The sequence below is a fragment of the Numenius arquata genome, chromosome 14, assembly GCF_964106895.1.
Source record: "Numenius arquata chromosome 14, bNumArq3.hap1.1, whole genome shotgun sequence".
NCBI lineage: Eukaryota > Metazoa > Chordata > Aves > Charadriiformes > Scolopacidae > Numenius > Numenius arquata.
In genome coordinates this window covers 5,318,407-5,345,456 of record NC_133589.1, presented here as the reverse complement: position 1 = coordinate 5,345,456, position 27,050 = coordinate 5,318,407, and the positions used below count along the sequence as shown (strand labels likewise).

At 53.5% G+C, this 27,050-nt stretch overlaps 2 protein-coding genes across 2 annotated transcripts; both read right to left on the bottom strand.

Moving 5' to 3' along the window:
- Positions 1–6,770: 6,770 nt before the first annotated feature.
- DRG2 (developmentally regulated GTP binding protein 2) lies at positions 6,771–16,448 on the bottom strand. Its single transcript, XM_074158285.1, has 13 exons — positions 16,334–16,448; positions 14,698–14,858; positions 14,170–14,259; positions 12,915–12,975; positions 11,868–11,958; positions 11,388–11,460; positions 11,167–11,257; positions 10,874–10,971; positions 10,179–10,255; positions 9,653–9,741; positions 8,746–8,804; positions 8,262–8,315; positions 6,771–8,177 (listed from the first exon to the last, which is right to left on the bottom strand). The coding sequence occupies exons 1-13, from the start codon at positions 16,395–16,397 to the stop codon at positions 8,091–8,093; spliced, it is 1,095 nt and encodes a 364-aa protein (XP_074014386.1). The 5' UTR covers positions 16,398–16,448; the 3' UTR covers positions 6,771–8,090.
- A 2,572-nt stretch (positions 16,449–19,020) lies between these two features.
- On the bottom strand, positions 19,021–27,007 carry GID4 (GID complex subunit 4 homolog). The gene is given in 7 exon segments (XM_074158688.1): positions 19,021–19,837; positions 20,987–21,117; positions 22,181–22,282; positions 23,038–23,145; positions 24,078–24,137; positions 26,646–26,975; positions 26,978–27,007. Coding segments are annotated over 7 exon segments (825 nt in total). The 3' UTR covers positions 19,021–19,773.
- Positions 27,008–27,050: the final 43 nt, after the last annotated feature.

Sequence of the window (27,050 nt, the reverse complement as noted above, 5' to 3'; positions counted from 1 at the left end):
CCCGGTGGTGGCGGGCACTCATGCTCTGGCCCCAGTGGGGCCCTGGGAGATGATGCCCCGCTCCAGCACGAGGTGGCTCCCGGTACACTGTCCGGCTCCCAACCCTGCAGCCTGCCCCGGGGGGGTATTTACCTGCACCCAGTTTCGGCGAAGCACGTGCCCGTGCGTGGCTCCCTTGGCCGCTGGTGGCCCCCAGCTTGGCATGTCGCTGGGGTGGCGGGACGGCAGCCCCGGTGCAGCCCGGTGGGAGCTGCCGCCTGCCTCCTGCAGCACCCGGCGAATCGGGCAGCACGGTGCTGCCAGCTGGGCTCCGGCTGTAACCCAACCGCCGGGGCTCGCAGCGGCATGAATAATGTAAGGGATGCGCCACTCCGGCCCCAAGACTTTTCCGAAGGAGCAGGAAAGGGCCCCCACAGTGGGTGCAGGGAGTGCCTGGACCCCCGTGGGAGAATCCCCCAGTGGGACACTGCAGGGGACAGCACAGAGCACCGTCACCACCCCAAAAGTGGCCCCTGCCACCTCCCCGCACCTTGGAGCTCCCTGGGGAGTCAGCCTCTTCCTCCGACCAACACGGAGGAGAATGAAGCACAGGGATGCAAAGCCAAACTGTGGCACCAAGAGAGAGAAGACAACTTTGCAGAGCCCAAGGCACACAATGCCCCAGCACCAGGAGCACGACCAAGGGGAGCACCGCAGAGGAGGAACCCCAACATCAGACCAACTCCCGCAGCCCCGCTGGGAAGCAGAGAGGAGCCAGGAGCCCATGGGAGCACCTCCCATGCTGTGCCAGGCACATTGCAGGTGCACGCAGGGCGCCACGTGTGCCCACATGCAGCTGGCAATGGTGTTTGCATGTGCCACACGTGTTCCCCACGGGGGTGCCAGCAATGCGTTTGCACACGCACACGTGCCCAGACGCAGGGTGACCACATCAAATGTTAATGCCAGGGCTGGATTCCTGCGGCTGCAGGTTCATAAAAGTTTAAGCAGCGGCGGTGGGAAACTTGCTGCCCTGCACAGATCACCTGCGGGCAGCAGCAGGACCCCCGCAGGCAGGGGCAGCACCTGCTTCATCCCTCCACAGGGTGCATTTGGGGAGACCCAGAGGAGGAGCAGCATCAGCATCCAGCTGTGCAGCAGCTGGGGAGACCCAAGAACCAGCAGCAGTCACTGGACCAAACCTATTGGCCTCCCCCAGGACCAGAAAAGCCCCATGGCTGGCACCCCATGGTGCAGTTTACTCCCCAGCCTGGTCCCTCCCTGCAGCAGAGGGGGTATCAACTGTGACCTGATGGCTTTGGCCCCTTCCCTGCATTAATTTCTATGCCAGAGACACCCCGGTGGGGTCTGCACAGAGGGAAGGTCACCCCGGAGCTGCAGGGAGAGCAGAGGGCCAGAGCAGGAGGGGAGGTACCCGGCAGGTATCAAGAGAGGGTCTATGGGGTGACACAAACACGGGATCAGGGGGAAAGAGCATCAGCAGAGCCCAAGCCACATGGGGAGCACTGCCTTGCAGGACCCCCACCATGGCGCTGGTGTGGTCCACGTGCAGGTCTGCCACTGTCACTGTGCTGTATGGGGTCGATGCAGCCTGCCCTGCCCACAGGACAGGAACCTGACCTGCACCACCACGCCATCCCTCCTCCTGGCACAGGTGCATGGAGTGACGCCTGGGCACCACGACGTGGTGGGGAACCACCACGGGCATGGCCCCTCCCTTGTCTGCTTGCAGCAAGCAAGGGGATACCCAGCTGGCAAGAAGCTGCTGCAGGTCCCCACCTCCGTCCTGCCACCCTCTGCTGTCCCCACCTCTATCCCACCACTCGTACAATCCCCACCTCCATCCCACTGCCCTCGGTGGTCCCTACCCCTGCCCCCACCACCCTTGGCCGAGCTGAGCAGGGCAGAGGAGGGACCGGTGGTGCTGGCAGGGCTCCCCATGCGGTTGCCATGGCTGTGCCTGTGGTGCCAGCCCGCAATAAAGGGCTCTCCAAGAGGAGGCACAGAGGAAGGGAGAGCAAGAGAGAGCAGGCAGCCTGGCCGGAGCCCAGAGGGCTTCACCCCACACATGGGCTGCCTTCCACGGTCCCAGCCCCCATACTGGACCCACACACACTTCCCCAGCTTCTTCATCCATGGGCACAGCATTCACCATCTGCCTTCAGCACGGCAGAGCTGGGGAAGGGGCATTTGTGCCCAGGCACAGCGGGATGCCGGGGGTCAGAGGGGACCCCACTGCCATGAAGCCCAAACCCACACTTGGCAGCTGCTTCCAGGGTGTCTGGGCACGGCCACATCCAGCAGCAGGACAGGGGAGGGACCCTGGGTGCAAAACCTGGCAGTGAGGGGTTCCCTGGGGTGGCCATGGGGACCAGGACTCTGGGAGAAGATGCCCAGAGTGTCCTCTGACCCCATCATCCCTGAGTGGTTCCAGCCACATGGCTGAGGCAGGGAAAGCCACCTCACCCTAGGGACACAGCCCTTGTCCCACCACCGCAGCCGGGGGCTGTGCCAGGGCTGGGTGCAGAAAGGGGAGGGAGGCTTTGGCCACCGGGGTCCTGCTTCGCCCGCCCCAGCCCGGCACAACGCGCGGCTGCCCAGGACTGTACCTTCGGAGCACCGGCATCGGTGGGGCAGAGCTCCGGGGGCAGCAGCTCCGCTGTCTCCAGGCAGGTCTGCGGTCACCGGCTGGCCCCGGGTCCCCTTACAGCCTGTTTCCAGTTACAGCCGGAGCAGGTCCCTGTGCCACTGCACCGTGCCACGCCGGCCTCACCACACTTTGCCACACCAGCCCCCCACCATTGCTGCACCTCAGCCCCACGGAGCCAGCCCAGCTGGCCAGGCACCTCCCGGCTGTGGCATCCCTCATCGCATCTCCTTCCCCATCATCAGTTCTATGAAGTGCATCCACTTTTAAACACCCGTGTCTGTGGGGAGCAGCCCTGCCACAGTTCCCGCTGCTGCAGACACGAGCCCCAGGGATGCCGGGAGCATCAGAACAGGTTGGACCCTTCCAGCAACGGGCAATGTGAGAGTAGCATGGTCCCCCAAGCCCCCGAGGGACCGGGGGGGGGGGGCTCTCCTTGCCATCCCAGGCACCCATCCCACCCCTGAACCGGCTGCTAATTTCCACCCCTCCAGTTCCCTCCCCCAAACCAAGGATGGGGACCCAGCATCTCCTGGGGGATGCGCACCGTGTCCCTGCCTGCTGGCTGCTGCCTGACACTGAGCCGCCCCTGAGGGAGGTGTTATCGGGAGGAGAGAGGCTAGAGCAGATGCTGGAAGCAGAGATCAGCTGGGCATGAGGTGTCCTGGGCTTACTCCTGGCATGCACCCAGGAACGCCGGCTGGTGGCCTTGGAGCCAGGTCACAGCCCAGTGCCATCACATCGGTGCCGCAGCTGAGCCCAGGGTCCCCGCAGAGCTCGGCGGCGGGGCCAGGCAGCTCTCCCGGGGTAAAACAGCCCCAAGGTACAAGGAATTTGGGGAAGAGGTGGTAGGAGACGTGGAGCAGAGGCTCCTGGGGAAGGAGGGAGTGCTCAGGGGAGGACGCTCAGGTCTGGAGGGCAGCAGGAACGTTGGGACTGTGGGGAAGGTGGAGGCAGAAGGTGAGATAAGGGGGGCCAAAGGCAGTGAGCAGACAAGCAGGGACAACCAGAGATCAGAGGACACCATATGCCCCGACCCAGAGGAGCCAAGCTCCACGCCACAGCATCTCCATAAGGACCAACATGGCACACAAGGGTCCCTCCCTGGTCCTTCCCATCATGGCCTCCACAACCCCATGGAACATGCCACCCAGCTGGGGGTCTCACAGCCACTCACCTGGGGTAGCCTAGATTGCCCGCATGGCACTGGGCTCTGCCTGAAGCCCCCGGCTCTGCCGGCGTCGTGCTTTTGGCCTTGCTCTACAGCAGGGACCGTCACTCCCCCGGCAGCCGCAGGACCATATTTGCTGCGCGGCAGCTGCAGGCTGCTGCTACCCAATGCATATTTGATGACTGCTATTATTCTCATCTCTACTCATGAGCGGAGGGACGGGAGCTGATCTTCCCTCCGCAGAGCTGGGGAGCGGCAGGGGAGGAGCGGCTGGAGGGGTGAGGAGCAGCCAGCTCTGTCCCCGTCCCTTCCTGCCCTGGTGACATGACTGGACAGCCCCACAGCCCTCCCGGGACACAGATCAGCACCACCTCTCAGTGTCATGAACCCCAGATGCGAACAGCTGGTAAATGGCCCTGACTCACTCCTGTCCCCAAGCCAAGGCAAGTTTAGGAGGAGAAATCACATGGACATGGAGGTGCACACACACACCCCCACCCTCACACCCCTCTCCACATCAGAGCTGGGACCGACCAGCTCCCCAGGCCAGGCACAGAGAAAGGATCCAGACACCCATCACCCCAACACCACCAGACTGCCCTCTCCTCCTGGGGAAGAGCAGGGCACTTCCATCTGCATCACAAAGCATCCGAGATCAGCAAAGAGCCCCAAAGCTTCACCCTCCCCTCCTCCAGCCCTGGGTTCCTGCATCACACCAAACTGGGGACCCTTTTCCCGCAGGGATGGAGCCCCCGGGCTCTCCCAAACCCCAGGGCAACGAGAGCATCCTGCTGCCGGCACCGCAGCCGAGAAAACCTCTGCTCCCTTCTCCTCCCTGCAGACACGTCCCTGCCGTAATGCGGTGGGTATTTATTATGCTGATTCCTCAGAAAGCGAGGGCTTAACTGCAAATTACAATCAATAGCCCCAATCCCCAAGGGGCAGGTTCATCATTTAAGCAGGCGCAACCAGAGGAATTCAAAACTATTTGCCAGCCATAAATCCTCCTCGCCGCAGCCTCCCCAGCCAGCCCCGCACAATGTGCGATGCCTGGCTGGGGTGACCCTTGTCAGCATTTGAAACAATTAAGCTGTCACTGCGGATCGTGACTCTTATATACAGCCCTGAGGAACGCTTTAAGATGTCAGCGTGATGGGCTGAGGGAAGCTGGCTGAGGCGAGCCCGCCGCAGTAACTGTCTCTCATTGAATTAAATGAATGTATTTGGAGTCAGAGTCTCTTTTTATTACTTTGCAAACGATTCCTGACTAAATTAAATTATAAAAGGAGTGTTCAGCCAATCAAACCTGCTTGATTGCCTGGAACAGGCATTTTAAACAGAGCACGCCTGGGGCCAGCGCTGTTTCCAGGAGTAGATGGAGGGTGGCTGATGGACTGTATCGAAGCCGATCCACCCCGTTTCACACCTGGAGCACGGCTCGGCAGCGATGCACAGCCACGCTCTGAAGGCCCAGGGACTGGGCAGGATGGGTCCAGTCCTCCCGGAGTGGGATTCGGTGCTAATGGAAGCGGAGCCAGCTGGAAGAGCAGAGGAACAGCAGGGGGCTGCAGCGCAGAAGAGCAGACCATGAGCCACACTCACTGAGGGCGGCTTTTTCCGAGGCTTTTTCCCCTCATACAGGGGAGAAAATGCAGCATGCTACTCTCTGTGGAGGGCAAACCCACAGCTCCTGCCCTGCAAGCCCCCCCCATCCTCCCTCTCTGAGCATATCTCCCTTAAATCACTCCCCCATGGAGCCAACAAGGGGTCTGGCCAATTCCACAAACCTCCTGAAGGTTGTGGAATCCGGTTGTTGGTATCCGGTAGGATACTAACGCTGCAGTAGATTTCCCCCCGACCTTAGGACCTTGCTTTCTCAGGATTCGGAGAGATCTCCAGGCAAACCCGCTCCTGCACCGAACTGCAACGTCTGCAGCTTTTACCGTTAGTGCAGAACAATCAGGGAAGCCGTGTGGAAGAATGAGCGCTGCAATTAAACGCATGCAGTTTCAAATCCAGCTATAAACTTGCTTAAAAAAAAAAAAAAAAAAAAGCTACTCCCACTTAAAAAAAAAAAGAAGTTAGCTGCTTCTGGCTTAACTATTTTTACTTTATCCCCATTCCCAATTTAATCATGTATCAGTTCATTTTGAACAGGATAACATGCCCAATTTCCTACATGAAGAGAGTCAAACTAATTAGATGGAGGGTTTTTTAACGATGGCACGCTAGACTAGTTAATTCCAAACCCGCAGACACGAAGGGGTAGGCACTAACCAACCAACGACGTGTTTTAGCAGGCAATACCGTGCATTTCAGCCTCACGCAAGTGTCAGCCGTTTCCCCAACTCCGCAGCACACTCCCTGGCCTAAGGACGAAGCCCCGTCAGCAGTTCTGGCCGCCCGCTCCCGTGCCGGGGCTTGGCAGGCTCCTGGGTTTGGACTGAAAAAGTCAGAAGCTGAGGGACAGAATGAAACCAAAAGAAGTCTTTGTGCGGGCAGCTCTGCCTGCGCAACCTTCCCAGGAAATTTAAAGGGCAAGTTAATGTGCTGGAACAGCATCCCACCCAATTCACACAGAGAAGTGCCTGCTTTCTCCAGCCAGCTCAGGCATAATGCGGCTAATTTGGAGCTCGTTCCCTGCTAGCTGTCACCGCGGTCGGGATTTGCTCTGCACTCCAGCTGTGAACAAAGCCAGGGACAGGGAAGGGAACTTACAGAGTTCAAAGTCACCTTCTTAGCCTGGGTATTGTGTATAATATCTATTTATCTCCCATCACACCTCATCAAGTCCCCTCCAGCCTCAGAGCCCTCTCGCAGCTGCTTCACGATCAATTCCCCTCTACAACCTCCTGCAACAGCGTCCAGGATTCCTCAGGTGGCCGAAGGTAAAAATAAGAGTCAGAAAACAAACCAAACCGTCTACCCACTGCAGGCAGACACCTACAGTTCACATGAAATAGCAACTTTTATTTTCTCAAATAAAATAATCCTTCCATTTCTGCTCGATCAGTTTGTGAGGGGTGGGGAGGAGCACAAAGGAGAGGGAAGGAGCCCTGCTCAGACAAGTTTGCGACCAGACTCATCCCCACAGTTAAGAATCCACATCAGACCGAACCCTTTTTCAATGAAAGAAAATAAAAGCTATTGGCAACTCTCAATCCCAGAAGGGAAGAGCTGTTCTCTATCAGGCACTCTGAATTGTTTAGCGTCAGTATTCAATGAAAAAAAAGCATGATTAGAAAAATCCCAGATTTCTGATGAAAAATAGCCAGACAAGCGGCAATGTTTAACAGGGCTGGGGGGTAAAACCCACGGCATGGGATGGTACTTTAAGCTCAAAGAGCTGATACTGGAATTTAGGGGCATGACTGAGAAAGATGCAGATCCCCAGCAATACTCTCGGGGACCAACGGGCAGGACAAGAGCAAAGGAGGAAGCTCCCAAGACAGCTCCTCGGATGAGTGGTAGGCCAGAAGTGGATCCTCACTGCAGACCACGGCTCTCTCATCGTACCCTGCTGCAGTTTGGCCAATCACTCATTAACAAGATTCCATTTCTCATCTCTCTCAGTACCAGTTGGACCGGGATGTCCTACAAACCCTACTGCAGAGCTAAGGAGAGGCACAGAGTGCCACGTTTTAGTGTTAATTGAGGTGGGGCCATTATAAATTCACCAGGGGTTGTCTCTGACGCAGAGACTGAAGTCTCCAACGGTGAAAGCTGCAGAGACAAAGTGTCCCGATAAGCAGGGGGAGGGAGAACTTTGTTTCTGTTTCAGATCAACGCTGAAATTAAGTGAATGGATAAGCTGCAAAGCATCAGCAACGTTCTCTCAGCCCCGGCTTCCCTGTCCCAAAGCACAGGGCCAGATTTGTTGACACAAACCTATAAACTTCCCACTGGGTAAGCAAGCCACTGGCAGGTTAAAGCACAGATCCACGTGCAAACCCTACTAGGGGCAGGACATTGCTGTCTGTGCGAACTGTGTCCTAGAAGAACTTGCTCCTTTTTTATTTTTAAGAAACATTACTCCGCCTGAAACACTGCAAGATGGAAACCCATCTTCCCCGTCCCCACCTGCAAGTACAGTAGCCTCATTTTCTGCCTTTCTCCAAGAGAAGGAGCTTCACAGAAGCTTTCTTGGCTGTAGAACACGTCTTCCTTTTTTTTTTTTTTTTCTTTTTCTTTTTTTTCTTGTTTTGTTTTGCTTTTATGTGGTCAGTTCCAATTCTAGTGATTAAAGACAAGGCCAGGCACCAGCAAAGACGGTTACTTCTTCACGATCTGAATGACATCTTCATGCTCCATCATGTGGGTTAAGCCCACCCTTTGAGGGCTGTATTTTGTGCTTGTCCCCTTTAAAGCAAAAGGGGGAGAAGGGTTAGGAGACCAGTCAGAGACACCCGAGGACAGGGATTTCATTTGCTGTTAAACACTTACCCACACCAAGGCATATTTGAACTGGCTGGCTAATGATCTGTGAATTCGATGGCACTGCAAGACAGACAGCACGTGAGGCAGTTCAATGACACCGCTTTTGCAAACAACTTGCTCAGTATCTAGGAACTAGAAGAGTAATTTCTGTCGTAGGTCAGAGTCAAGATTGACTTTTAGAAGCCAGTGCCAATGTTAATGGCACTTGGAAGAATGGAGAACAGGCACACAGGAATCACCAGGCCACATAAAGCCCCATTCCCACTGCTTCCATGTGCTTTACCACCGGGCTGCATTAAGCAATTTATTTTTAACCTTTCATAGCAGCTAAGAAAGAAACCTGAGGCAGACAGAATCAGTAAAGGTAAAAAAAGGAGAAGCCCGACTAAACACTGACATACCCCGAGCTTTACGAAGCACAAATCATAGCAGGCTCCAGAGGAATCTGCCTTCTACAGACAAGAAAATGTAAAAGATGCAGAGAAATTACCACATGCTCCACAGAGGCCCCTTTCCGTAGAATAATGGCATCTGTAAAGTCTGGTCTCTCTGTGGAGAAGCAGGAGAGGGAGGAAAAATGTATTGGATTTCCATCAAGTGTTTTCTAACATGCTGACATCATCTCACATTGCCTTGTGCTTGCGACTCCCAAATTCCTCCTCCTGTTACACTTGCCAGCTCCCAGACAGGACAGGTATCTGGGTACTTGGAAGCATCAAATCAGTTCATACTTGACTTAGGACAAACAAAACCACCCAACTCAAAACACACCTGCTCAAGTAAAACCAAACCTCACTGCAGTTTTCTGTAAAATCCCCAAGGTTTCGTATCTTTACAAGCTCATAGAAAGTTCCTTAATCTCCTCACATCCACCCAAGTTCAGAGTCATGGGTGTTCACAACCAAACAGGAACGAGTTACAGACATGCCTTCATCACCAGGAGAAGCTGCAAGTGAATTGTAAAGCAAAAGGAGGATCAAAGGCACCCCCGAGCCTCAGGGAATCACCAAACCTCTCACAGCGGGAACAGGAGACCTCTTCTGGGTAGTGATGGGCTGAACAGTTCATCACAGGGTGTGAGTAAGGAAGCAAGCTGCGAACTCGCAAACGTTATTTCCTTATATCATCATGCAAAGTCTTAGGAAAATTCAGCTCTTGTAGTGCAAAGAGAACGGGAGGGCTGTGATGGGATATACACATGGCTGGATCAGATGGAACAGAAAACATGTCCCAGGAGCTGAAAGCTGATTAGGGAAAGTGTAATTGCAGCATTTCCAAGACACAAGAGATCACTGACAGCCAGGCATCTAAGCCCCACTGGTAGCCTGTCTGCCTGTCATGAGCAACAGCCCTTTCTGCCTTTCAAAACAACTTCTGCTCAGCTAATGGTCACTTACGCCCTCGTTTCTTGGTGTAGATGCAGGTAAGTGCCAGGTATTCCCAAAGCTTCTCCAGCAAGTAGTCCAGGTTGAGTTTCATGCCACAGCTGCAAAACACCAGGAACATCTCTGTGATTACTACTGTTGTGATTTAGAGATCCAGAAGGACAAGGTGAAACGTCTTAATAAAGTGCTAGGAAACAAGGGGGAAAGTCTTTAATGAGCAAAGGAAAAACACAAGGTGAAATAAATATGGCTTTCAAAAGGGCAAGGAGCTTTGAAGCAGCAAAGCCCCAATCGGACGTATCAACACTTCTAAGGAAACAAGCCAGACTAGCTCGCTCTGGCTTGCAGACAGCGTGGAGAAGCCAAACCACCTGCCTCTCCAGGGGACGGGAGCCTGAAAAAAGCTGCACAGTGGCTCTGCTTCTCACCCCAGCAGCTGCAGGCAGCCCTGAGAGAAGCCCCTTCTTAGGAGAAGCTGGAGAAAGGTGTATGAACCACAACACCATTCGGACCAGTACATCAGGCAGCATAATCCTACCTGATTACAACACTGTGGGGTCTCCGAGCGAGACGATCCACTTCTTCCATAGATATCTGGTCAATCTTGTTATAAACCTAAGTCAAAGGAAAAACAACACACCCTTTAGGAATTGAATTCAGCAACGCTGCAAGGAAGTAAGACACGTACATGCAGGTACAACAAGGTGGTAGTTCCAGCATCTGAAACGGGAACTCAGATCCTGTCAGCCAGAGGACAGGCCAAGCTGCTTAGTAAAATAAACCATCAAAATTCAGAAGCCTAAATGTAAGTTTGGGCCTTTTAAAGTTCTGCCTTTGGGATGACTTACAACGTGTTCTCCAGCATCTTGGATTTCACTATAGACCCAGTCGCTCTATCAAACAGAACCAGTAAGTGACCTCTGGCACAAGGGACCAGTAGTGAAAACCCAAGCATGGAGCTTGCAGTGCAGGAACTGAAGGCTCCACACCGTGGGAGCACACCCCGTGCCACCAGGACACGCAGCTCCTGGTGCTCCACAGCAGCCAGCCACCAGAGGGCACAGGGAACACACACAGAGCACGCAGCACAAGTAAAGCTTATAAAAAGCTCCCTGTTGAGCTGCACTTTCCACCTCTTTCCAAATCATTACCGCCTTAGGAACCAGTGTTTCCTTCAGCAATGAATGGAGATGCTCGGTGCAGCAGAAGGCAGGCTGTTTCTGAGATACTCACATAGAGGCACGGCATGTAGACTCTGTTGCCTACAATCACGTCAATGAACTCGTCAGGGGAACAATCCTCTCTGAAGAGGACCTCAGCATTGAAGATTTCTGAGGTGAACATCGTCAAGGCCCAAATCCCAACACATCTACACGTCGCTGTGAGCCAACAGGCTGAGCTTGCTTGTGAAAGCCTGTTCTCAACCCAGAAAGCACCAAAGACACAGCAAGGCTGTCGCACAGCAGGTACCGCTTGATTCATGAGCTGATGATGACTTAAGGGTCTCCCATTTTAGGAAAGGATACTGTATTCATGGAGGATGAGCTGCACCAACTTCTCGGAGCACTGAGTCAATGTGACAGTTGAGTTGAAGGAGATACCTCCACCCTTCTTCGGCTGCAGGGAGGCAGTAAGGCAACTTAAGAAGAGTCTGCAAAATCCACAGCCCCCCCCCTTCAGTCTGTCCAAGACGAGGGGCAGCACACAGTAAGCTTGGCTGTACTTGCAGCAGCCCAGGAAACCTCACCTTGAAGTAGATATTTGGTTTGCTTTTGTTCAGCCGGATTCCTACAGATTCCAGTTCTTTCTCCAGCAGGGCCCTGCAGGGACACTTGTACATTAGTATCTGTGAGACTGGGCCACTCAGGTGACACCAACACCTTTCCTTTTTGACTATCGCAGATACAGCACTGCCATAAGCTTTCATGACATCCTAAAAACCACATCTTGTGCAGGACAGAGTCTGTGGATGAAATCTAAGTTGACATCCCCGTCTCTGAAAAGTCATCCGGTGGGAATGATCCTTCAGCTGAGAAGCCCAAGTGGAGATCTGTAGAGAGCTCTGTAAATGCTGCTCCCAGTTAGCTAGCGTGCTTCTAGTGGGGCACGACCTCAGTCTCCCGCTCAACAGCTTAAACACTGGTTCCCCAACATGCACAGGACACAGAGGGAGCTGAACCTGGCCCACCACCCCACAGCTCCATGTGCCCCAGAAGCACACACTTACCTCTGTACTTCACCCTTCGTGGCATCCAGCATCATAATAACGACGTCTGCTGTCCTGGCCACAGCTATCACCTGCCGACCTCTGCCCTTTCCTGAGAAGAGAGGAGATGGCCATACATCAGAGAGAGAAACCATCTACGAGCTCTGTGACAGCCCCTGCCCTGCACAGCTGCTTGGAAGCAAGGAAAAAGACCCTGCAGTGCTGTACTGGCTGTAGTCAGTTGCTGGAGGAGCCCCGAGTGAGCGTATCTGGTCCATCCACACAATGTCTTATGTCCAGCATGAGCCCTAACAAATACTCTTTGCTGCTGCTCCTCCACCACAAGTTACATGAATTAGTGTGTGTAAAGCTGTCTGAGTACGGCTGCAGGGGTGGAAATGACACGTCTACCAGCAGGACAGACATCCCCAGACATGCGCGACGGCAGCAGAGACAGGTTACCCAGAACAGTGATGTCACCCTATGGCCCCTGTGCAAAGACATTACATACACTTTCTGGTCAAAAGGAAAAAGACCTTATTAATCAGGCCATGATCTTCCCCCCCAAAAAAAGACAATTAGGAGATTTTCCAAAGTTTCCTAAGGCATCTTCTGACACAACCAGCCCATCTGGACAATGACAAAGCAGAGGGACAAAGCCAACACCTTTTCCCAGAATCGGGAGTTATGCGAGGACTGGTAGGAACTCAGGAAATTAGTCAAAAGAGGTTACTGTTTAGCTGCAATTTCCCCCTCCGCCTCTCTAGCACCTTTCTTTAGATTTCCTCTCTACCAGAAAACAGATGAGCAAGATAACACTCACGCAAGAAGGTGAGAAGTGACTGGCTTGCTTTGGCTCCCACCTCCAGAAAAGCATCTTTCTGCTACATATAGAACCTTCCGTGGGCTCAGGCATAAAAATCGTGCCTCACATAAGATCAAGGACTCTAAAATTTGGAAAGTCAACGTCGGAACTACCAGCCCAGGAAACCTGCTAATGTTTTGAGACACCCAGGTATGCTATTGAGGGCAAATCCCTACTTCACATGAACAAAGAGATCAGCCAACCTTGTGCTGCTCCTTCGATGATTCCAGGCAGATCCAGCAGCTGAATATTGGCTCCTTTGTACTGAAAAGGAAGCAGAAGAAGGGAAAGCTGAGAGCCTTGTGCAGGGCACCTGACCTGCCCCGAAAGCCCCAAGCGTGTGCTGGGGTCCAAAGCTGTCAGAGAATGGAACTGAATGAACCCGACCAAGCAGGACAACTTCACACGAAGCTGAGATGGCTCAGTTTTGTTGAGGTAACCTCCGGAGTGTTTCCTCTGAAGCTGCATTCAACATCACATAACTGCAGTACATTAGGTCCCGACCTCCTAAAGCATCGCATGATAGCAGTTTGACAAAGCACCAGGAGAACAGCACAAGAGTAGCGTTATCCTGAGTTGGTGAAATGGAAAGGAAAAAGAAAAAAAAAAAACGCAGAAACTTACATTCTTGGCCTAATGAGAAAGCACTGTAACGAGTGGGTGCCACCAGCTCTTACTGAGATGGACCAGAACTATTAAGATGTGTTGCAGGTCTTACAATATGAGGAAATAAGGGGAGACTTTCATTCATCGGATCTGCAGGGGCATTAGCTTTCACGCTATTGTTGCAGCAGAGTCCTCAGCAACGGCGTTAACGAGTGACTGCAGCTCACGGCTGCGTCTGGATGCATTTCAATATTTGTGTTCGTTTTAACACCAATACGGTTACTTTCATTATTTAACTCCGCTTTCAATTCTGACCCAAATTTTCTCATTACTCTTGGACACTTTTCAGTTTGATGCCCTTTATCATTTGCTTTACTGATGGATGCGCTTAGGCCACCACTAATAAAACTCCTCAAGGACAGGAGTAGTTGTATTTTCTTTCCAAATTGATCACAGTACAGATTGCCTCTTTCAAAGCTTCATTAAAAACAAATCTGTCAAGGTTTCCAGCCATCTGGTCAATGGCGCCAATAGCGGTTATAAAAAATTCAGTTGAGGATTGTCGTATTGCTCTGGTCAGTCAAACAGCAGCACGTGAAACCCCCACTCAGGCAGTCAATCCTGAAGAGTTATGTAGCCGAGGGAAGTGCTAAATCAGCACTGCAGGTTGCAGAAGACCTGATACCGCAAGCACTCAAGACCTCCTTCAAGCTTAAAGCAGAAGTCAGCAGGGACCTCGGGATATCGCCGCTTCTTAGTGGTAGCACAAGTGTAACTGGTGTAAACAGACACGTTTACACGTCTGTGTTTTCTTACCACTACTATGCCAAAGGGAGGAAAATCCTTACTTACTTCTATGACTCCTGGGATACACGTCAGGGTTGTGAACTCGTAAGACGCAGCTTCGCTGGCAGTTGAGGTCATTAAACTCAAAAACGTGGACTGAAATGCAAGAGATCAGAATCACCATAGTTACACAAACGGAAGCATCGGTAAATCTTCAGCAAAAGAAGCAACACCAAAGCGTTCCTCAGCTTTTAGAAGTCGTGTTGCGGCTGCTCCAGGCACAGGGACTGAAGCGGCGATGGGACAGCCAGCGCTTTCGCTGAACGAAGGGAGATCCTGTACTCTCACCTAGTTTCTCAGCGGGTCCTACCCAGCCACAGCACAAGTCTCAGGCTGTTACCACAGGGCACCGCACACCGGATGAAGGAGCGTTTCCCCTCACTCTAACTTTCAGCTCTCTGCATGTAATAACTTTCTGTTCACTCATGGCAAGAAGGTGACAGACGAAGAGAAGATGGGTATCTGCTTTACAGCCGCCGCTCACCACAAACCAGGAAAACACACGCCACGCGGTGAACGTAGACACTCACTGACCTTACCCACAGAAGGAAAACCGATCAGTGCCACCCGGGCATCTCCAGATTTCATCACATCAAAGCCTTCCCCTTTAGCGGCCGAGGATTTGGAGGGTTCTAGCAACTGAGCTCTGTATTTTGCAAGCTTTGCCTTCAGCAGGCCGAGGTGGTACTCAGTGGCTGGAATAACACAAACGCAACAACGGCTTGACAGAAAGTTGCTGATAATTCACTCCTAGAAAGAAGAACTTTCCTAAAAAGAAACGCTATGGATCTTGGTCAACATCTTAACCACTGCCACACACACGAGCTATCACCAGGCGTTCTGTAACCTTTTGAAATATTGGGAATGGAGGGCAAAGCTTCCGGTATCCCGCACAGAAAGTCAGACTTGAAGGAAACAAACAGCTGAGAAATTACCGAGTAAAAGGAGCAAGGCAGAGGGTGACCAAGACCTAAGAGCGGGTGCAGGAATTAATGGGTGAAGGAGCCTGTAAAGGAGGGAAAACAGGGGGAACAGCCACCCCTGGGGCAAAGGCCCCCCCTTACCCCCAGTCACATCCAGCAAGGCAAAAATGCAAGGGTTTTGTTTTTTTTTTTACCCCTGCTCTTGTCAATTTCTAAAGACAGGTTTAACTTGGAGCTTATGTGTGTGAAAGTACGTTATTGACTTATTCTCAGCAAAATAAAGGCTGAGAGAGCTGGGACTCTTTAGCCCGGAGAAGAGAAGGCTGAAGGGAGACCTTATTAATGCTTATAAGTATCTAAAAGGCGGTTTGAGGGAGGATGGAGCCGGACTCTTTTCAGTGGTTCCCAGTGACAGGACGAGGGGGAACGGGCACAAGCTGGAACGTGGGAAGTTCCACTCAAACATGAGAAAGAATTTCTTTAGGGTGAGGGTGCCAGAGCCCTGGAACAGGCTGCCCAGGGAGGGTGTGGAGTCCCCTTCTCTGGAGATTTTCAAGCCCCGCCTGGATGCCGTCCTGAGTGATGTGCTCTGGGCAACCCTGCTTTGGCAGGGGAGTTGGACTAGATGATCTTTAGAAGGTCCCTTCCAACTCCAACAACTCCGTGAAAACATTGGAATTTGTCCTGATACAGAAAAAACCCAGAAGGTGGTTGTTCCCTTTTTATCAGTGAAGGGCAAGAAAACCAGGAGTTTATGGGATTTACTATTTTTCCTTTCCATTACGTACCCCAGCCTAAAGCCTCCCGAAGCAGCAAGGTGCTGGGCACCCAGGTCCCCTCTTTAAGTTAATTCATTCAAACACCGACTGGGGGACCCCCACAGCGGACAATCCCGGCCCCCCTGCGCCGGCAGCACCGGGGGCCCAGCTCCCAGGAGAGCCGGAGCGCTGCCGGGGCTCCGGACCTCGCCTCCTCCCGGCCTGCGGCCCCCGCTTTCCCACCCGCACCGACCCCCGCAGCCCCCTACACCCCACCCCAGCCTCCGGGCTCCCCCTCACACACCCCCATCCAGCCCCCCGTACCCCCAACACCCGCCTCCCACACGGCCCAGACCGTCACCTCACCCTCCCAGCCCCGCCATAGCCCCTCACACCCCCGCTCCCCTCCCGCCAAGGGCTCTGCCCCGCCCGGTATCCCCAGGTACCTCAGCCCCCGCCCGCCCCCTCAGCCCCCCGCCGGCCCCGGACCTTTGTTCTTCTGCGTGCGGGCTATCTCTTTCTCGATCTCGGAGATCTTCTCCAGGATACCCATGGCGGGGGCCGGCCGGGCCCGCTCCCCAGGCCCCGCACGCCTCACGCCGGAAGCGCCGCCGGGCCCGTCCGTCCGTCCCCCTCACCGCTCCGGTGCCGCGCACCCGCCGCGCCGCTCCGGCCGCCTCCCGCCACCCGCCACCCGCGTTCCGTCCGCCGCCAGCCCTCGGGCAGGTGGGTGTCTAAGGGTGGGTGTCCCGGGCTGCCCGGGGAGCCCGCGGGTGGGTGTTCCCGGGTGGGTGTCACAGGCTGCCCGGGAAATGCGGCCAAGGAGAGGGGTAATGGGAACTGCTTATAGGGAAAGGGCTGAAGAACCTGGTGGGTTTCACAGGGAGCCTCCCCACCCCCCGGGCTTTGTCCCCTCCTGCTCCTCTAATGAAGGCCAGATCCCGCATTTAAGGCAATCAGCAGTTTATTGGGTTCCTGGAGAAAGCCTCGAGGCGGGGGATGAAGCACAGCTCTCCCCCCAAAACCAAGAAGCGCTTTGGTCGATAAACACACACAGACACAGGTGCCTTAAATACATTTCATGTTTAATTTGGACGTTAATCGCTCCACAAAACACCTCCTTATCCCCTGCTCCGTCCTTCACCCGCAAGTACACCCCCTTCTGCAGCCAGCGCGGTTGAAAAGAGACATTGCAACCCTTTCCAAGACCAAAAAACCCCATTTCTTACCTCCTCACCCCAGATCCTCCCCCGGTCAGTTCTCTCCACCACACCACGACATACGTAACATCTCTCCTTCGCTCATCAAACCAGTCAAAGAAAGAAAGAAAACCCAAACGAAGCTTTTAGAGGAGGGAAGCTCTCAACACCGACAAACCTCTCGGCTCCACGACCTGCTCTGCACCCACCACCCGCGTCCCACAGGCTGCCATCACCCCGGCCGTTCTGGGTTTGAGCCGAAAATTGGCTCAAATCCAGGTGGGAAGGAGAACAGGCAGAGAGCGGGATGCTCCTTCCCCACCCTTCTCACAACATATCAAGTCTCAAATAAAAACTTCAGAGGTTTGGGGGTAGTTGTACATATTAAACAACCCCAGGACCCTTCCTATCCCAGCTTCTGCCAACGACCGCAGCGTTAATTCACAGCTAAACCACGTCGGAAACCAAAGTGTCTGCCCCGGGGAGCGCAGGGAGACCGGCGTCGCCACCGATATTGCACAGACAGCTCTGGAGGGCTGCGAATTGTCACTGGAGCTGGGTCCCTGCGCCCACACAGCACCTGGGAGGAGGCTTCGCTCCCACGCTTGGTCACAGCCCAGCAGCACCGCTGGCTTTCGCCTCTAAAACCAGGACGCCCCCCAGCACCGCCTGCGAGGAAACCCCTTCTCCCCATCACCGAAGGGGACGAGCATCTCCGAGAGGAGCAGAAAAAACAAAAAAAAAAAAACCAAACAAAAACAGGGAATGTGCTTCCCAACCGCTCCCCTCGCAGCCGCTCTCCCTCCATGCCTCCAGTCGCTCTCCCGCTTGCCTACCTCCGCTCTACAAATCTACCCGCAACGGCCAAGACATCGGCACACGCTGCCTCCATCGCTGGGGGGGGGTGGGGTGTCCCACCAGGTCCCCCCCAGCTTTCTCTCATAAGCAGGTCTCTCTCCATTTGTGCTGGGGAAAAAGGATTTATCCGCGGCAAACAGCACACAGGAGCCCGGTGCTTTCCGCATCATCTCCCGAGACCAGCCCTTCTCCCATCACGCCAGATCCCGACTCAGAATTCTAAGAAGTGGGCTCACCGAGACCTGAATACTTTCTCTTTAAGGCTTAAACTAGCAATTCAGGTGCTGCAATAAAGCAGGCAGACGTGCTGCCCAAAGGAAGAAAGTTAGTTAAAAAAAAAAAAAAGAAGAAAACCCGAAGCAGCTTGGCGCGAGGCACACAGCGGGGGGGCGGGGGGGGGCTTCGCTTTCCTCTCCAACCCGTTCCCAACACCCAGCCCTGGTCAGCGCGTGACATGAGCCTGCTTGAAGGGGGACAGCTTTTGAAACAGCCAGAAAAAACAACAACAACAACAAAAAAAAACAACCAACGCAAACTAAACTCTCACAAAAGCCCCACGGGTGGGACCATCACGTTAAATATACAACTGAGGCCAACTTTTAAAATGTCTTTGAAAAAAAAAAACAAACCACGCTCTTACACACACACACACACACGCACGCTTTGGCACACAAGCCTTAAGTTATGTCACTTGAAACATTTCAAAGTCAGAGGAGAGCTACTGGGGTCTTTTTGTTGGGTTTTTTTTTTTTTTTTCCTTTTTTTTGGTTTTGTTTTTTTTTTTTTTTGCCTTGTAAAAAGGTATCAAGCAGCGGTGTTGGTGAAGCATGAAGAGGCAAGTACAAATGCTGAACAGTCCCAGAGCTGTTCCTGTGACGCTGCCCAACACTCGCACCCCCATGACTTTCCCAAAGCGGTTGCTGATTACATACACGGATATAAAAACTAACGCAGACATTCCCGGTTTTCAATGTGAAAACGGTAAAATGTAATCGAGTACTTGTGCATTTGCCATAGGGTCCTTGGAAAAAGGAACCATAAAAATATCTTTCTTTTTTTTTTTTTTTTAAATAAAAGTCTTTTTTTTTTTTTCCTTTTTTTTTCTTTTTCTTTTTTTTTACCCTTAACTTAAGTAAAGAGCAAATATACACCTATAAGCAGAGTTCAGATCCACTTTACTGAGAGCCTGGAAGTCCGTACATTAAATTAATTTCCAGTGGCGTATCCAGGCACTGGAAGAGCTCCCAGCTCCAAAGGCTTGGCGTTCCTGAAAGATCTGCAGCTCCGGCTAACCTCGTTAGCCAGCGCGAAGCAAAGACTCCTTCGAGCCTCATCTGTCTCAGCCAACACTCCCCCAACAGACTCTGCAGCCCAGCAGCTCTCTGCCAAGCAGAGCCTCGCACGCAGGACCCGGCTCTGGGAGCATCAGAGCTGGCAACCTGGGCAACAAACCTGAGTCCTGGCGATCTCAACCCATATCAAGCTGTAACAAGGAAAATATAAGCGCTGAGCTTATATTTTCTTATTACTCAAGAGGACAGACCACTGATTCCAGCTACTGAGAAACAGCTTCCAGAGGAGAGCTGGGAGGAACTTCAGTGACAGAGAAACTAGCTGTGCAATAAGAAAGTGCATTTAAAGGTAGCTTAAAACCAGATTAAAGATCAAATCGCCACTCGACAGGAGGGAGAATCAAGCTCCAGCAGCCACGCTCCTTGGGCTGGGTGGGTTTAACATTCAGGCTCTCTCTTGCGAGTCCGAGGGGCAGGAGAGAAGCGTGCATTCCCGTGCTCCGACAGGGACACAGTTCTCCTGGCAGGCCATGCTCTCCTGCCCGGTTTGCTTCCGTGCAGTATTAGTTCTGGACAGTTGTCATCGGAATTCGTAGATAGGAGCGCTGTGCTCAGGAACGTGAGTTAAATTCAATGACTGATACCTGGGAGAGAGGGAAAAGACAGATGAGAGGGTTGTATAGAGCAACAGAGCTCCTTCTTACAGCCTCAGAGGTGTTCAGGCATCCCCAACACCCAATCGCCAGCTGTGCCAAAACCCCATGAGGACTTGGCATCGTTCCTCATTTCCATTCCCCGGCCTTTGAGCTACCTGCAGCCAAGGCTGCGTTCGAGGTGGGCTGGCTGTGGTTTTTGGACACCTTTTGAAGTTCAACAGCTTTCATGTTCACAACGGTGTTTGCTACAACTGCAAATTACACTCAGGTCTTTCAAAGCTTAGCTTGAGGGGATTCGTCTGAAAGCCTCCTGGGTACCTTCCCTCCCTGAGAGCTTCCAGCCACCCTACAGATTCACTCGCTGCGTGTGACAAACATCCAAGGCTCTCAGAGAGAAAAGAGTTCTCCACAGCTACTTATCACACGGCTTTAACAAGAAACCAACCAATTAACGTTGCTCCCCATGTCTTACAGCAACACCCCAAGGACCACGGACTACAAAGCACTGGCCTAACAAGATTTCTGCGTGAAGGGAGCAACAGCCAGGCTGTTATATGTGAGAAAACACCGAGCTCCTTCTCAAAGGCCCTTCCAACATCCTCTGAAGGGCCAAGGCATGGAGAAGCTCAAATCTTGAATCACTGTTCAGAGCACAAACTGAGGGAGCACAACCCTGCACAAGAGGCCAGGCTGCATTACACTTGCCTGTCCCCACGGGAGGGCAGGAGCAGGACAAGCCCTGTGAGCATCTGCACTGGAGACCAGGCTTCTGGAGGGACACTTTTAGTGAACCACAGCTGGCGTCTGCCTCCCAGCATACCAGACAATTGCTTCACTGGGCCACAGCGTGTCTCCACACCTTGTATCTCCTCCCGTGCCACATTGCCAGCCCAATTATCCCCAGCCATGCAAAAAGGGCAGCACTTTTACCACACAAATGGGCTGTGCTAGCCTGGCTCTGTGCTAGCACACACGCCCTCCCTTCTGCCCCAAGGTCCAGCCGCCGCACTGAACCTCCTTCCCAGCCCAGAGAAGCACCATCTGGACACTCCCAAGGCTGCAGACAAGCAGAAGAGGAGTCACCGCTTGGTTTGAGGAGCCACCCTTCAGTCCACAGGAGGAAGGAAGCTTCCTTACCATTCTGAACTCCTATGGTAGTAATAGCCCTCTATAGATGCTGCTGACTTCTGGAAGCAGATGTAATAGAAACCAGCAAAGGAAGCACCGCTGATGTCTTTGATAGTGTGATCTGGAACTAGGAACTGTTCCTGCACAGAAAACACAGACCGTATTTTAAAATGCCGGTCAAATACTGCTCCCCTGCTCCAATCTGCCCTCCCAATTTGAATATTGGCACCCATTAACACGAAGGGATTCCTGGCTGAGCATTCACTGCACTCGCAGCAGCCCAGGCCACAGAGACCCGTGTGTTCTTTCACCACCTGCCACTGTAGGCATCTTACAGGGAAGCAGGCAACTGAGAACAGAACCAGTTTTATAGAGTGCACAAGGTCAGTTCCAGTTCAACACCTGCCCACTGCAGATCAGAAGCCCAACTGCAAAATCAGGAATCAGAGCTGCCAGGTGATGAAGAGAAGGCTCCAAGGAGACCTTATTGCAGCCTTTCAGTGCTTACAGGGTCTTATAAGGAAGATGGAGAGAGACTTTACCACGGCCTGTAGCAATAGGACAAGGAGTAACGGTTTTTAAACTAAAAGAAGGTAGCTTTAAATTAAATATAAGGAAGAAGTTCATTACTGTGAGGGTGGTGAGATACTGGAACAGGTTCCCAGTGAAGTTGTGGATGCCCCATCCCTGGAAGTGTTCAAGGTCAGGTTGGCTGGGGCTTTAAGCAACCGGAAGACGTCCGTGCTTGTAGCAGGGGAGGGGGCATGTCCTAGATGATCTTTAAAGGTACCTTCCAACCCAAACTTTTCTGTGATTCTATGACTTCCTCCCATCACAGCTGCACAAAGCTTGTGTAAAGAGGGAGGAATCAATCCAGATGAAGAGCAGAGGGGTGCAGACTGGCCAGTCTGCATCAAACACACAGGCCCCACAGAGGGATCAGAGACACCAATTCTCTCATCCTCTGGAGCATCACCAAGCAAGATTTTCCTGTTGTGTTTTTAGCTGCAACTGCAGCCCTTAAGGACGTAATTAGTTGGCTAGACAGGAGTCACATAGGAATTTGAAAGTACAGTGGGTTACAGGGTTGGTAGGGTCAGATCTTTCATTAAACCAGCATAGCTGAAAAAGCTTTCAGGCACCACAAGCCTCTGTCAGTCGCTTGTAAGCAGCTCATCAGAGAAGGAGACATGCAGAGTTTACCTTCCATCTCATGAAGACGTAGTCCCCGTTTTTCAGATCCTCATAATCAAAGTCATCAGAGTTAAATGTTTTTGCATACTGGTAAAAAGCCTGGAACTTCCCCTGAAACAAAAAAAAAAACAAAAAACCCAGGATGCTTATTCCAGGAGTAGAGCTCACTAGCGCCAGCTGCTATATAAGAGGGAAAAACCGCTACAGAACAGGACCTCCTCACCAAAGGGGCTGCTCTTCCCCTGGAGCAGTTGCTTAACGCACACCCCAGGACTAGCACCGGGGATTGCCAGACAACCACAGCCTGGCTGGAGAAGCTCCTACACTTCCAGAGGAAGATATTTGACAGACAACACAATAAACGTCAAAGTTTGGCAAACAGCAGCAAAGGTCAAGGCGGCGAGGCAATCAGCTGGCTGCTATGGCCCTGATCCAGAGCACAGGGCAGACACACCCTACCCTGAGCAGAGGGCTGAGGTGGCTGGTAGCGTGACTGAGACACAGGTACCAACTGCCCTGCCTGTGCCAGAGGGGCATCTCTCCCCTTCTCCACTCTGTTTTGTGATAAACCTTCAAATCAAGGAGTGTCTTCTCCTAGGGGTGCAAGAGACAGGGATTGCCCCTGCTCCCTTCCAACCCCAGGGCCAGCAAGTGGAAAGCAAGACACCCCTTCCCTTCTCCTGGATCACAGCCAACGGCCTGAAGGGACCTCTAGTTCCAAAGTTCCCAGTGGAGAGGAGGAGGAAGACACCCAAAAAGGAGAGCTTTCGAGGCCCTTCTGACAGCTCTTGCACAGACACCCTCTGCATCTCATCTCCAAACCAGCTGCTCAGCCAGGACTGCCTCTGTCCCTCTGATTTATTTACCCAGTGTTTACGATCCACATCTTCATCAGCATCCCACTTGCGCGTTAAGAAAGGGTGCTTTTTACTGATTATTTCCCCTTCAAAGAAAGTAGTGAGGGTTGGGTACTCCTAGGAGAGAAGAGAGACAAACGAGAGGTCAGAGACAGAAACTCAAACGCAGATAGAGGTGTATGCGCTCAGCAAAAAGCACCATCTTGCTGCAAAAGCTCCAGACAATCTGAGGTCACTGCTCCCGAACCTCCAAGGAGCACATGGACTTGTCCTGCCCCACAGCTCTTAAAGTCTGACTCGTACACACAACTTTCCTCCCTCTTATTCCAGCCTCTTCCAGCCTCTCTCTGTTCAGTTGAAGAAATCAGAAGGAGCTGTGTCAGAGTTGGACTGTGGGGAATCTCCCAGCTGGACAATCACAAGTGACTGGTTACAGCCAGCACCACTCCCCAGCTGGTACCCAGGGCTACAAAGCCCAAGGGCTGGATAAAGCCACCCCACCAGGGAGAAGGTGCTCCCCTTCAGCTTTGCATTGGCACCTAATTAGGAGAACCCAGGCAGGGAATAAGGGCAAGGAAGCTTCTCCAAGCCTTCCCATGTAATGACAGACACATGGTGCACCACAGCTGAAAGAAGCACCAACCCTGGCAGACAGTTCTCACCAACTGTCCAACACCGTGAGCGATCTTAGAGGATGGACAGGGAAGGAAGTATGTAAAGATCTGGCTGTTTGGGTTTATTTGGTTTCAGCAACACGGCACCACTGGTAGAGGGCCTAAAGCTGACTGCAGAGTCAGATTTGTTTCTGCTCAGACCTTATGGGATGCCAGATAAGCTTCCCTTGTTCGGGACTCTCATCAAGGCGTGTCATATTTGCTTGACATGCCAAGAACAACAGACTGAAGCAATTAAACTATTTCATGGTCAAACTTAGTGTATGTTCAGTCCTTCCACTTGCTATTTCTTGGTGGCAGCTTCTCCCACTCCACCAGGAAAAAGAAAACCCTTTACACAGCACCTTTTCTTGTTGTTTTGCAGTTAACACTCACCTCTGTAAGGCCTTTAATCTTCAAGTATCCACAGAGATAGGAGTTTTCCATATCCACATGCTAGAAAAGAGTGCAAAGTCCAACCATAAGCATATGCACAAAGGCATCCAATTGACACAAAGCAACTTCTAACCCCTCCAAGGATAATTTCAGCTTCAGCTGGTACAGACTTCCCACCTTACTGCCCAATGCTCACACTGGCAGCCCTTCCCCACAGCTGGGAACCATTTGGAAAGATCATTTACAGGTGCCCAGCTCACCTCTGACAGCTCCCACATCCCAGGCCTGACAACACCCTGGGTGGTTTCAGCTCCATCACACTGAGGCAGCAGCCTCTGCCCAGAGGTCTCCGATGGGAAACAAACCCCCCCTCTCCTCCCAGAAGGAAGCAGAATCACAGTTTTCTCCAAGTGAGAGTACCACTGGCAGAATCACCCACACCCCCAGCCCCCACATTTCCCAGTCGACCGCTACCAGCGAGCTGGCGCTCAGGTGAGAGAAGAGTAAAAACCATCTATTTACTGGAGATAATTCAGGCTAGAGGAAGAAAGCACGGCCCTGAGCTTTGCTGTCTGGTTATTTGACAGGCTTGACCCAGACCTCTCTAACACACTACCCACACTCTCTGCCTAGTACCCAGCCTGGCACATGCCAAAGCCTGCTCAGAAGCCAAATCATGTCTTGTGTCTTTTGAAGGAGGCCTTTCTCCCAGCTGTAACGCTTTTGAGCCACCCTTCTTTTGAGTTACGGGGCTGCATCTTGGTGCTTCTGCTAGGCAGGGGGGCTGTGCCTCTTCCAAGCACCTTTTAAAGCCAGAGGATTTTCCAAGCTTTTCCCCGACATCTCCAGCTCTGTTTTCAAAGCAAAGAGCGAGTTATTTGGGGAAGTGCAAACATCAACTGTGAGAAGATGGATCTTCCCCAGCTGCGATCAAAGAAAAGCAACGCTTCTCTGCGCTCAAGCACAGGGAGAGCAGGCAGCCACCTCTTCTCAGCTGACACGCGCAAAACAGCAGCATTTTTAGCACAAAGCCACAGCCAGCCCCTGCGAGAAGGCAGCGTGCAGCGAAGCTGATCAGCCATAGGATGTCCCCACCACAGCAAACCATACCAGGTACGCTTGTGCAGTTGACAAGGGGAGGACTGTATGTGAAAACAGACAGTCGGTTCAAACGCTACCCCATCTGCTGACCCTGGGGCTCTGACACTACTCCACAACGCCAGCACACGTCAAGCTTCATCACTGCGCTTGCTACACGCTCAACTGCAGTCCCCCAGATCCCGTGCCACCAAACTAGGAACAAAGCTGTGACTCGCAGGGTGCTCTACAGGAAAGCGTGTATCAGATGTCTGGCTTGTCCGCGTACTAATGACTCCACACCTCGCCAGCTCTGCCCAAAGCAATCGTGCCAATCCCTAGGACTAAAAATAAAGCACGCAGGGTGACAATGACTACAGGGAGGAATAGTGTCCTGATTCCCCAGCACAGCTGGGTACTACAGCTGTCTGGCTGCATTCTTGCCACAGACAAACAACTGCACTTCGCCCCAGGCTCCCTGATCAGCCTGGGGGAGCCTCTGACACCCCAGGGACAGGGAACCCTGGGTTCAGCCAGGCCATGCTCTGCCAGCCAGGGACTGGGACCTGGATCCCTGCTAATTTCCAGCCAGGCCTGAAATACAGGCTGTCCCACTGGTAGGGACTTCACAGGACAACACCCACTCTAAGCCAGGCTCTTACCCTTCCACCCTGTGGCACAGAAGGTACACGGCCACCTCAGAGGGTGAAGGGAGTGGAGAAGGGATCCCGGGTTATGAACTTTACCAGGCCTGAAAGGAATGGGGCAAAGAGGTGGGAAGGAAAGGCTTGAGTGCAGTGGGCCCTCCTCAGGGTTTGAGGCAAATGGAATAAGGAGGCGGTGGCCCTGGGCCTGAGGGAAAGGGGTCTCTCCTGGCACCTGTGAGGAACAGAACAGGGTCTTTTTCCTGAAAGCGCACAGGGACAGAGATCTCTCCAGAGCCTGAGGACTCACAGCCATTACCAGGCTTGATGGAACCAGGGGAATCACAGGGAGGCACCACCAGCTCAGAGGGAAGCAGCGGTAGGGAAGATCGGGCCTGAGGGGAAGGATCCCTCTGAGGCCTCTACCATTCTGGTCTCACCTCACTGGGGCTGAGGGAAACAAGGATGCTGAGACTAAGAGAAAAGGGTCTCCCTCACCACAGCCACAGGCCTTACTAGGGCTCAGGAAACAGGACATGAAACAAGTTTTGGGTTCTGAGGGAACCGGGGGAGGGCTGACACCGACCCGAGCCGGAGGGGCCCGGTAACCGGGGCCTGAGGGGAATGGTGGCAGGGAGGATGGCAGCAGCCGGCAACCGGGAGAGGAGAAAATGCGACTGGGCCTGAGGGGGTGAAAGACTGGACGACCGCGGCCTTAGGGGGACCGGAAGGGGACAAGAGGGAGGCGATCGAGGCCTGAGGGGATCGGTGGGGCGGGAACAGCGACCGCGGCCTGAGGAGAGCGGGGGCCCGGAGAAGGGGAGGCGGCCGCCGGCGAGCCCCTCACCTGCATGACGACCTCCACCTCGTAGGCATTGCCCTTGCTGCGCTGCTGCCCGCGGAACTTGGCGCCGCTGTAGAGCAGCGAGGTGGCCACGCCGGGCTGCGCCGTGTTGATGGGGGGCGGCGGCACCAGGCTACTGGCGGCCGCCCCGGAGGCCGGCGAAGAGGCCGAGCCCGCCGCTCCGCCCGCGCGGCACCGCTCGCTCCGCACCGGCATCTCGGGAGGGTCCCCGGGCGCCAGCGTGGACCGGGGCCGAGCGCGGCCGGGGGCGCCGCCCGCTCCGCTCCGTTCCCTCACGCCGAGGCCGCCGCCGCCGCCGCCGCCTGGCTCAGGGGCCTCCCGGCAGCGCCTCCGCGCGCTCCCATTGGCCCTCGCGGGCGCTGCGGGAGGGGTGGTGCCGGGCACCGA

Bases quoted from the DNA above. Each gene is read 5' to 3' on its own strand.
- DRG2 (XM_074158285.1), bottom strand. From the start codon at position 16,397: ATGGGTATCCTGGAGAAGATCTCCGAGATCGAGAAAGAGATAGCCCGC. The intron at 11,959-12,914 runs GTTGGCTGATCT...CTCTCTTCTCAG, and splicing joins CATCGAAGGAGCAGCACAAG to GAAAGGGCAGAGGTCGGCAG. The intron at 11,461-11,867 runs GTAAGTGTGTGC...GTGTCCCTGCAG, and splicing joins ACGAAGGGTGAAGTACAGAG to GGCCCTGCTGGAGAAAGAAC.